At 33.4% G+C, this 12016-nt stretch overlaps 1 protein-coding gene and 2 long non-coding RNA genes across 5 annotated transcripts; all 3 read right to left on the reverse strand.

Annotated features, from left to right (window-relative positions):
• Positions 1 to 329: 329 nt before the first annotated feature.
• On the reverse strand, positions 330 to 2476 carry LOC125606937. 2 transcript variants are annotated; one of them, XR_007338184.1, is made up of 7 exons: positions 2215 to 2476; positions 2102 to 2137; positions 1801 to 1913; positions 1585 to 1733; positions 1122 to 1348; positions 841 to 922; positions 330 to 761 (listed from the first exon to the last, which is right to left on the reverse strand). It is a non-coding gene; the product is annotated as an uncharacterized LOC125606937 (long non-coding RNA). The 2 variants fall into 2 exon arrangements; XR_007338185.1 differs by lacking the exon at positions 1801 to 1913 and having other exon boundaries at positions 1122 to 1342.
• Positions 2477 to 5489: 3013 nt separating this feature from the next.
• Positions 5490 to 6900, reverse strand: LOC106438727 (xyloglucan endotransglucosylase/hydrolase protein 9). Its single transcript, XM_013879982.3, has 4 exons — positions 6640 to 6900; positions 6414 to 6514; positions 6132 to 6325; positions 5490 to 6060 (listed from the first exon to the last, which is right to left on the reverse strand). The coding sequence occupies exons 1-4, from the start codon at positions 6806 to 6808 to the stop codon at positions 5652 to 5654; spliced, it is 873 nt and encodes a 290-aa protein (XP_013735436.2). The 5' UTR covers positions 6809 to 6900; the 3' UTR covers positions 5490 to 5651.
• A 472-nt stretch (positions 6901 to 7372) lies between these two features.
• Positions 7373 to 11999, reverse strand: LOC111214614. 2 transcript variants are annotated; one of them, XR_002663976.2, is made up of 3 exons: positions 11234 to 11999; positions 10288 to 11120; positions 7373 to 9818 (listed from the first exon to the last, which is right to left on the reverse strand). It is a non-coding gene; the product is annotated as an uncharacterized LOC111214614 (long non-coding RNA). The 2 variants fall into 2 exon arrangements; XR_007338186.1 differs by having other exon boundaries at positions 10288 to 11124.
• Between the last annotated feature and the right edge of the window lie 17 nt (positions 12000 to 12016).

Here is a 12016-nt window from a genome sequence, read left to right on the forward strand (position 1 = left end):
CTACTCAATTAAAAAAATATACAGTAAACTTATTATGTTTTAAAAATTGATAGCACATATATATTATAATATATACCAATTTAGAATTGAAAACAAAATATTTATATAAAATAAATGAAAACAAAATTAATCTATAAATCAAGAATTCCTATATGGCACAATCAGAGATAAGAATTGGTAGAAATAAGAATTCCTATATGGCACAATTAGAGATGCTTTAAATAAAACTCTTTTATATGGTAGTGATATACCTTCTATTAATTATTTTTGGTTTTGTTAATTAAGCTTCTTTACATAGAATTAATCTATAAATCAAGTGATTTTTTAAAAAAAAATATTTTTTATTTGTTAGTCTATTTACTTTTTGTTTTTAAAATGGGTTTGGAAACTGGGAAAGTTGGAGATTATTCTGCGGAAAATTTTCAAGTACATCATTCTCTCAATTATTGATTCTTGTTTTATAACTGATCAAACAAAGAATACATATACCAACATCCTAAGACATACAAATCATTATCCAGAGTAGTTAGTGTTATAATTTATGAAGTAAGAAATTTGCTAAAACAATAGTTTATCATGCTATAAAAGCTTGGACCGATTTAGCTAAGAACCAAACTCTATGGAGGCATTTTGATTAGGAAATATTGTGTGGAATAAACTATGAAGCGTAAGGATTATAACATTAAGCATAAAAACAAATTTGGGACCTGGCTTTTGGAACTGCAGCCTTTAAAAGAAAGTGGACACGTCTAGAGTAAGATCTGTGAAAGCACGTGAATGATTCGAAATTGGAGTTATTTCACGGAATAGAACTTGTATATATTAAGCTTGTAATGGTACCTCGCAATTCAAATGGCATATTATATTTGCTAAGTGCTGCTCTCCAATGCAAAAATGGACGGAAATGTTGGACCCTTATCCCCTGTCATCCAAGAAAAGTAATGTCACCATCACATTTATGGAACATATATAAGAGAAATACAAACATCATACAAACCACGATGTGCCAGCTGAAAGATTAAAACCATTTAATCTTAGTAATGAAGTTTGTGCACAAAAAAAAAGTAACATATATAAATTAGGGGATTATGTGGAAGTAACTTCTCAATGATTAAATTTACCTTTTTGAGGTGGGGGAGCAAATACGTCCTATAAATCCATCATTGAAGAAGAAGCAAAGGGAGAAGTTGATGAAAATGTTTCGATGGTGGCTCTTGAAGCATTATTCTCGTGAATAGATAGTAAGTCTCCATCCAATAAGATGTTTTGCGCAGCAGTAAGTGTTCCCATTCTCAAAGAATCCAAAAGAATATCCGCACCAGCTTCTGATGGTGCATGATACCTGAAACTGATAGAGGTGGTAATAAGGTGAGAGCTCTAGATTTAAATAATACAATATATGCAGCTTCACAACCAAACAACCTAAGCTCTCTGAAAACATAACTATTTCTACTTATCATGACTACATAAAATTTAACGGCTTTCTTTAGGTCATAGTTATGGTGATACTGCGTCTGAAGTAAACATCTTGAAGAAACATGACCAATCATAATTCTCTAGCTGAAAAACATAAGTTTGGCATACTCGTAGATGAGAGCAGTCCAGAAACAAACGTCCTTCACTGCTATCTCATCGAAACAGTTTTTGGCGCTCTCCATATGACTGCTACATGGGAATCTTTCTCCTTGTTGCTATTTAACCACTCCTGTGACGCTCAGATTCCTCATACAAAGCTGTAACAACCAGAAAACATAAACTGATAAACAAAACAAAAAAAACTCATACAAAGCTTTAACTTACCTAAACTACAAATTCCTCCATATGTTTCCCAACACAATGGATCATATGACAATGCCATCCTAAACTACTGCATCGAACTGTTCTTCCTCTTATCATATCTTGTAGTATGTAACCTAGAATACGACACATATCATAAGGTAATACTGTAAGCCTCTATTGAGAGTTACAAAAATAAAAATTAAAAATCAATACTACAGTACAATATATAAAAGTTGTTCCACGGGCTAGCAAGAGACACAACAAATTAATAACATTAACTGAAGATGATGAAAGCAAAACTCTAATTAGCTATATCACATACCTGTATTCAGTTGAAACTTCAGAGTATAGCCAGTCCCTGCAATTACAGTCAGATGCTACCATCGTCTAAACAAATGTTTGTAGTTTTTTTTGGTTCATGTGTATTTAGCTTACTTGGAGATATCATGAAGAGGATCATCAACAGATGTGATATTCTCATTTCTTAGATGAGATGTAATCTGAAAAACTACATTGGTTGTTGGTTCTTCCAAGAGTAGTTTGCTGCCTCCATCTGTTCCACCCACATTTTAACCTTGATTTAACATATGTTTTGTGGTTTATTAACTGCAGCAAAAGAAAATTGCATCAGGCAAACTCATTTCCCCAAGTGTCAATCATGAGCATTATGAATTAATCAAACGAATCGTTTAGAACCCTAAACTCAGAGAATCAATAAGAGGAAATCAGAACCGAATAGAGATCGCCTCTGCGCCCGAAATTAGCTTCAAACTCTTTGAATAAATGGAATCAGAATCCATCTGCGTCAATGAACATACGGGTGTATTCCAACTCGGGGAGGTCAGAGATGTGAGTCAAACAAATGGTTCGAGAGTGATCAGCAAATCAGTAGATTTCTTTGGTTAATGAGACTCTAGATTTATTTTTCTAGGTGGATTTTGCAGTTCTGGAAGCCACTGCGTGATTTGCTTCGATAGGGTGAAAAGGGAAGGGAATTGCAACGGTTCCAAGGACCACGTCTGTTGCGGTGAAGAAGGGCTTTTATGAGTTATGGAGAGAGAGAGAGAGGTGGAAGAAGATAAACAGTTGAAGAATTGAGTTGTGACTAACATCTTTCTTCTTCAGATGAGAAAAAAAAAAGTGAATCCCATAAATCGGCACAAAGAATGAAAGGAGTAATAAAAGTTTAGTTTCTAACGTGGGCTTCTTAGTAGGCTGGACAAAAAAAAAATAGAAAGCAAATGGATATTACAATAGCCCGATTTATTCAGTGGCAGAAAAGTGACTTGGCATGTTAGTGATTTTCAATTGGTCGATTTTATTTGGTGATGTGGACACCCTCACCATTTAGAATATTGTGCTTTTAGTATTGTATGTTTATAGAGTTAAGAACATAGCAGCGAGCGTAAGTAAACATAAACGATCTTACAAATATCTTTTTTTTTTCATAATCACGATCTTACAAATATCATAATTATTAGTTTGATAGATTTATCGTCTTATTTTTCTCATTCCTATAGTCTCCATCCTGCAATTTCCCCATATAAAAGATGTCAGCTTTTCTATGCACACATGACACAACATAATAAAATAAATGCATATTGTATGATTACTAAATGCAATTATTTAAGTTTGTGTTTATATTTACTTGTTGATGATTAATGATTGCGTAAAAACACAAAAAAACATTCATGACTGTTATACATATAGCATATATGTTGAGTTTTAAAAGCTGGGAGATAGAAAAATCTCTTAAAAGTAATAATAATTGTTTCTCTTTAAATCACTTCAAAACAATCATAATAGTTTAACAATAAACAATTCTGAACAATTAGTCAAAAAAAAAAACAATTTTAAACAGGAACTGACCAACACACAACAAAAAGGTAATCAAACTCAATAGAATAAGGGAAGAGACCATTACTGTGATGATTGAGGTGAAAGTCTAGGTGGATGACATTTGAGCTCACATTCGTCTGGGCATGCTACTGGATCTTGAAAGAAAAATCCGCACAAGAACAAACATTTGTCCATGCATGCATTTCCTTCTACTTTTCTTTCCATAGTCACAATTATTATTGATACCATCATCATCAATAAAATGCATTTCTTCATATTCATCTTTCTTAAATTTTTTCTTATGTGCATATATGATTATTAAGAAGAATGTACGAATATATATACACATAAGAAAATATATGGTCTTAATTATGTTCAAACATATATGGTCTTTATTACTTTTATTGCTTTGACCAATTTTCTTAGACTTTTTGCATATGCAATATGTAACTAGTTTACCTAAATTTGGTAACATATATGCATTTAATAAAAAAAGGAGATCGAAATATGAAAACTTAGGAGTAATTATTTGGACCAGGGAGTTGAGAACTTGGATCCCCTATGTATTATTTACCAAGTGATTTTGACACATATCACCACCACATTAATTTTGAAACCAAAATGATGATATGACATACTAATAAAGATGATATGGTTTGGACTAATTATGACATGAACACTTACATTTAATGTTGTTTTATAATTTTTGTAAGTTTTTAAAATAAGGTAATAACTTAAAAATCATCATTAATATAATAATAAATAGTAAAGTTAGAAATATAATAATACATAATAATTTTCGAAAATATTATTTTAATTTTATTTAAATAATTTTTTATTTTTTATTATTAAAAAATTGAAAAGCATGCTTACGTGTCAAGTTAAAAGCGCTGTTCGACCTTTTTTTTTAATTGGATCGATCTTAATAGAATTATTAAAAAAGTAACATTAAATGAACCACTTAATACTTTATTATACATCATTAAATTTGAATATGGAAATAAATAATCACTAAATTTTATTTTATTTTGATGTTTGGTCTACATTAAAAGAAAAACATGATTATTTTTATGGAAAGAAAAATTGGAAAAGAAAGATGAAGCCCAAGAGATAACAGGCAAATTGTATACATATTTGTATACATAATGTTACAAAATAGTTTTAGTAAAATTTGGTTGCATAACCCTACTTCTCCCCTTTTTTTTCTTTGCTTTGCCGGCAGAGAAACTAACTTGTCTAAGGAATGAACACTAGTAGTGACTGCGTTTGAGTTCCATAGGAAAGTTTTGGGATTTGGTGTGTTAATCTTCACAATGGCCTCTTCTGAGTATAAATGGAAACAACTCACAACCTTTTAAGTCTCTGGAGCTTATCACCAAAAACCTCTAAATCTATCAAGCTGCAAAAAGTTCTTTCAATTAAATTCTTGGAGAAGAGGCAACTAACCCTAAGTTCATTGAGGGCCTAAGCAAAATTTCTAGAGCTAATTACTCTAAAAGAGGAAAGTTTGGATCTGTGAAGAAATCTGAGAGATGAGGTTGGTTGTACAGAATCACAAGAGATTAAGAGAGTGAAGTAAGTTTTCGAAAACTTCCAAGGATTGATGATTCAGGAGGTAATCTAAAACCAAGGTGAGATGACTTGTGCTTCAAGGCTCTTAACTTTTGAGATGTTACAATCCAATGAGGGAAGTTGAAGTCGTAATTGGTAGTGCCTTCATTGTCAAAGATCTTAAACCATTGTTTAAAGATCTGTCTCCATTGTTAAAGAAAACAATAATACATAATCAAGCTTTTGTTTTCCTCGAGATTAGGGTTTGAAACATTAAAAGAAAACCCTAAAAGCTATAACGTTAAGTGTGTTTGAGGCTGTTTCCACAAATATGGCATTTTCTATTGAAACCCAAATTTAAAATTAAACAAAATCAATGGAAATTTGATTATTTATACATAAACAGAATCATCAAAGAGCCACATGTACTCTTGACCACAATAACTTCTTGCCCAAGTTAAAACACAAGATTGGACATTAAACTACAAATGGCGATGGTGTTGGCACTCGAGAGGAGTAACAGGAAACCTCGCAGCATCATAGCAATAATCATAGATCATATGGTTAGCTCGAACCCAAATAAGCTGATGATTCTGATGAAGGCTAAGCTCAGACACAGTCGGCTCATCCCACCAGAATCTCTGGTCTTCTCCATTACACTTGCTTAGGTCAGTTGTTGTCGGAACCTCACAAGCATCAATCTTGAAATCTTTGTAAGAAGCAATGAAAGGAGCGTGACTCCAGTCCGTTTTCACAAGACCTCCTTGTGTTGCCCAATCATCTGCGTTCCATATGGAGCTGTACACTCCCATCGCTTGATCTTTAGCAAATGGGATGCCTTTATCCTCAAGATTCTTGTGGACACGAATAGGAGTCTCGTCTACCATAAACCTGTAAAGAAACAATAAAATAATCATTAAAAAATGGGTCCATGAATCTCATCATTGAGCAAGAAGACTTACACAACACTGCGTTTACTCCAGAGGATAGAGTAAGTGTGGAACTCAGTGGTGGGATCAAACCAAAGGTTGAGTCTTTGCTCTCTGTTTCCAACTCCGTTCACGTAGACGTTTGTCTGGACTATGTAAGGCTCACCCGTTGTGTTGCCTAAGAACTCGAAGTCAAACTCGTTGTGGTTCGAACCTTCTGAAGACATCTATAAAAAGGAGAAAACATTGTAAGATTTCAAGATTTTGAGTCAAAGAAACAGAGAAAGAGAGTGTGTTTTTTTGTTAGTTCCGTACGTAGAAAGCAGTGACGGTTCCTGCTGAGTCACCCTCCACGAGCTTAATCTGGATAGAAACTTTACCGAACAAGTACTTGCTCCTCGACTCGAACCCAGCTCCTGAAACAATGAATCAAACATGAGTTTACATAAACACCAGAAGAAACAGAGGAAACAGAACAGATGAGAACTGAACAGAGGAAACAGAGCAGAGAGAAGAAAGGGATTGGTTAGAGATTATGTACCAGAGGAGTTGTCAAGCTTGAGTTTTGTGACTTCTCCATCGTTGACACAATGATCCATAGCCCAGCTTGAACGGTAAAGGTCCTCGAACCTAGCTCCAGGAGCAGCCTCACCACAAGAAATCACACACACCACCATCATCATACACATGAACCAGCCCATACCCACCATTTTGTTTTTAAATGTCTCTCTTTTTCACTCACACACTTGACTTGGTGGAGGAAACAAGTGAGGGAGGAGGAGATTTATAAAATGCGAGAGAGGGGAGGGGAGGGGAGGGGAGTGTGAGTGAGCTGGCATACAGTGGAGAGAGAGATGCCACGTTGGATTCGACGTGACAATAATAAGTAGACAAAAACACCCATCTTCGTAAAGATGGATCACTCAAAACAAGAGAAGAGATAAAAGAGAGAGTTTGGGAAATGAAGCCGTTGCTGTGAGGGCATCAATCAGTGGGGCTCCACTTTGTACTACACTCAGGACAAGAATTTATGCTTCTCTGTCTACAAAAAAACCTCTCTTTGAGTAGAAAAACAGAGACTTTACTGGTTTTAGAGAGAGAGAGAGAGATAATAAGTGAATATAATTGATTCTATTGAGTGTAATAATGAACGAAAAGAAAGAGTAGGACCATTTTTACAGCTAACATGTTTTCATTGCATTGGATCCAGCTGTGCATTTGGCTCTTTTCTTTTTTCATGCATCAAAAGAAAGGAATTGATTGGTATACAGTATTTTACTTGCTCTCTCTTTCCTTCCTTTATGGGGGAATTCAAATTTTTGTTTGTCTTGCAGACATGGATTAGATATGGCAGGTGTGACGTTATTTTATGAATAGAAAAGAAAAAGTATATTGCCTTGGTTTGGTGGTAGTTTAAGACATTGTCAAGTTGGGCGTAATTGTATTGTTTGTTCGATTTTAGTATCATTATCTATTTTAGTTTGGATCACACAAAAAATCTACTTTAGTTTGATTGGGTTTATATACTAAAAATTTCTATTTATTCAGTTTTATATTAAAAACCATAATTTTATTTATCTGTTATAACAAATTTTAGTTTATATGATTAGAAATCAGATTTTTATATATCACACCCAGTGCTCTAACTTTTAAATAAAATATTATCTGTTTTCTTTAACTATTAACAATAAATGTAAGAAAATAGTAATATTATTATATTATTAAATAACTATCTTTTATACAAAAATTTACCAATAAAATTTTCAAAAATAGTTTATTTAATTTGATGAAAATGAAAAAATAAAAAATATTAAAATAAATGTTTTAAGTATGAATATTATATTAATAAAATAAATTATGTATATATTTTTAATTTTATATAAAATTCACATATAAATATACTAATATGTTTTAATTAATCGACTTCGTCGAATTATTTGGTTTGATCAGTTCGTACACTGAACAATATTTATATTCTGTTGTTTTTTTAAAATAACATCCATTCGATTTATTCGGTTATATTTGGTTTTAAACTTTTAATTGGTTTTTTTTTTGGTCTAAGGTTTTAATTGGTTTAGTTTTATGAGATTGAAAAACCCAGTGTAATTACAACATTTACGTTTGTATGTGTGTGGTATATCCGGGGACGAAGTTGTTTTTTCTTCCTGTCGGCCATTCGAGACAACGAAAACGAAAACGAGAACACATGCTTTTTCTGGACACTAATGGAGAATTGAAATGAAAATCACGGGCGTTTCTTGAATCAAGACAAAATGAGACACTGACGTATGGTGAATCTGAAGATGATTTAAGAACATTAAACGATTGGTTAAAATGTTTGAAATGTCATTCATATAAAATAGTAAATCATATCATCAGATTCAATGTTATCTCAGTTTACAAAAGAAAAATGTTATCTCACTTATCAAGGTTTGTTCTCGTGAACATTTGCCGAGCAAGTGGCTAAGCTTTATCTAATAACGCGCGTGCATGCACCGAATGGCTTGTTAACTCAGACTCATGCCTTTTAACTGTGTCAGTAGGTTGGTAAAGTTTAACTTTATCGTATCATCATCACGATGGTACTAATTAGTATACTCCATCTCCCTCTGTCAGTAAGTTATGATGAGATGACGCAGAACTAAAGGCCTCTTCATTACTTTTCTCACTCTTCAATTGACTGTGATCCATTTTGGGTAGGGCTTTAAACTCAAATCTACTCTTAACTGTCGTGAGTGGTTTTGTACACTCCATCATCATCGTCATGGCCTTCCTTCAGTCAGTAACTCATGATGAGATGACGCCAATTTTTTTTTTTTTTTCATTATAGGTCTACTGTCTCATTCTTCATTAGACTCTTACCCTTTTAAGGGTTTTTACTCAAAATTAACAAAGAGCCAATGAGCATAATATGATAATAACCACGATTAACAAAATACACTCTTCTGGGCTGACACAAGCATCTACTAGCGTCTCCATTCCTCATGATTTCTGCATCCACAACTCGAGAAAAAATCAATAGTATTCAGCTAGAATGAACAAAGATTTACTTTCTTGATTTTGATAACATATTAAGAACTTTGAATGTTATCTAAGCCAAAAAAAAAAAAACTTTGCATGGTTATATCCCCGGTAATACACCTTTAAACAAATATATATACTCCATCTATTTTAAATTATAAAATGTTACGCCTAAAACACAAAGACTAAAAAAATTATTTTTTATCTAAAAGCATCAAAAATATCAATTAAAGTGATTGAACCAATTATTTAGGAACTTATTTTGGAATGTTTTTTTGGCTGTAGATCAATGGTTTGTATAGATTGGTCTTGAAGTATTTTTTGAGGGGATGTAATCTTGAACTGTTGTGGTTTCTGGGTTTAGTTGTCAGATGGTGGTTGGATTTGTAACACCTTTATGACCTTTCATAGGTCTATCAATGAATTTAACAGATGAAAAAAAAAGTGACTGAACCAATTATAAAACATCTTATATTTTAAGACATCATATATTACGAAACATAAATAGTATATTGGTAACAAATATGTGGCACGAGAGGTTTCTATAAGAGACAGAAGAGATTTTATAAACAAAGCAGATATCTAATCTTACCAAGTTGAATTCAAAATACTCCACCTTGATAACTGTTGACATGCCTTGTTGCTCACTGAATGTCTTTATGGGTATATATATAAGCTTGTATTACTGAGCTTGCACTTCTGCAGAAATCGTCTCAGAATTCAAATTAGCTAACTAGGAAGTTTTTTTTTTTTTTGAATTGATAACTAGGAAGTTTTTTTTTTGAGAAAAGGGCTTTCAAAAAAAAAAAAAAAAAAAAAAAAAAAAAAAAAAAAAAAAAAAAAAAAAAGGTTTGTCAAAAGCTTTGTTGCTGTTGCAAATGACAGAGACATCTTCTGACCATAGTCATTCAGATCATCAAAACATATCCCTCCAAGCTTTTGTTAGTGTCGCAAACCATTTAAGTTTTTCTAGAGTTTTCAAACCACACAGGACAAAAGCTTTTATTATTGCATCAACCTAACCACACCTTGAGACTCTTAAACCTATTCCTTACACATGACTCTTATAATTAAAGTCTCTAGTTCCAGAACATGCTAAGATCTCACAAAAACAATTGGAATGGTGTTAAATTAACCGCAGACCTTAATGTAAAAGTAATCATCATACCATTTCTTAAAAAGAGGGTAGAACGAAGGGTCGAATTTGTCACATGCTTGCTTTTGAGTTTTGAACCTGCCAAAACAATGATGGCTGTCTGAGCAACTCCATATTCACAAATCAAATCACATACTTACAAAACTCGGTTAAGTTTCCACATTGCCATTACCAGAAGACGCCTCCTTTATTTATTAACTTTACAGAAACCAAAACGTTGATCATGCTCTTTACAACACAAGCAACCATTAAAACATGGAATCTCTTTATTACTTGGAGAGTAAGCGAGTAAGAGAAGAAGAATCAAAGACAGTACTACAAGCGAAGTGTTGACAAGCAAGAGTCACAACTTTCTCGGAGTTTTTGTTTCCCTTCGCCATCTCAGCTACATTACTCTTATACTCTTCCTAGAATCCCATCTCATCTCATGAAGGATCTGTTTGAATCACCTTCTCAGCAAAAACACCCACAAAAAAATCACAAATTTACTGCCCGTTGAGCTGAAAACTGGAATCAGTTTAAGCCTCTAACTGTTTTATTAAGATGACCAGGGCTTGCCCATAGATTTTGGGAGACTTTAGGCCATTTAGTAAAGATTTCAATTTTTATTTTTTTTAAATAATTTTAGAAACCTATGTCTATGTAATTTTTTTAAAAAATTCATTCGGTTTTGCCTAGGACCGGCTTTGGAGATCATAAACAGAGTATGCTGCGGAAAGCATGTTGTTGATCGCTAGAGAAGACTTAGAACCGAGCAATACAACTTGTTTTCTCGACTGAACAAAGATAGTATCTGAAGAGCAGCAAATCAGCGGTACCGCCATCTCTTAACCTCAACTCGAAGACTGCCTGCGAAAAAAGCAAACACCAAAGAGACACCAGAGTCTTTAGTTAAAGAGCACCAATGCCGCAATGCGTAAAAACGAATAGCTAATGGAGTTAGTTGTTTGTTGTTTACCGGGAGACTGTGGAAGCTATAATCTCACAAGGTTAATAGCAGAAACAGAGCTTCCTGAAGCCCCTGCACCATCATGATCTTCTTTTACACGGAGAATAACAGATGAATCTTGTCCTTGAGTATTGAAGTAGGCTCCTCCTTGGTTGAGAGATATCAGTTTAACTCGTTCTAAAATGTCTTTCACTTTTATAGCCATAATCAAATACACCGATAGAAACTCAGCTAGCAAGGATCTCACTTACTTGGGTCTCTTAAAATTCAATGGCTCATTTAAGTTCACTGGCCCATTTCGAATTCTAATACCAATCAAGCCAGAAAAATGGGAAAAAGATAGATGCTTTTGAGTTAAGAACCGGTTATTAACGAATCTACAATCTATTTAACCAATTATAACTTTAATTAATTGAAAACAAAACATGCTGCGAGAAGCAAATCGGTGGAGAATCGAGGAAGAGAACAAGTGGAGACTTTTCATCAGCATTATTTGCTAATTAAACGACCACGTTTTGTGGGTTTGATCAGATTAGTCATCTTTCACTTGTTAGAAATCTTTAGAATGTGACACGTGTAGATAAGACAAGAAGATGAACATTATTGGTTCCCGACAGCAACACAAAGTGGTGGATATTGGAATCCGACTTTTCAGCACCAAAGAATAATAACATGGTAAGAGATGTCGAATAAAAGATGATAGATAGGTATACGTTAGCAAATGGTGTCTCCACTGTAAAGATGTTGAATCTTTAACAGCTAAGAATAAGTAAGCTACTAATTAAAAAGTTT

The sequence above is a fragment of the Brassica napus genome, chromosome A3 (genome assembly GCF_020379485.1).
Source record: "Brassica napus cultivar Da-Ae chromosome A3, Da-Ae, whole genome shotgun sequence".
Taxonomy (NCBI): Eukaryota; Viridiplantae; Streptophyta; class Magnoliopsida; order Brassicales; family Brassicaceae; genus Brassica; species Brassica napus.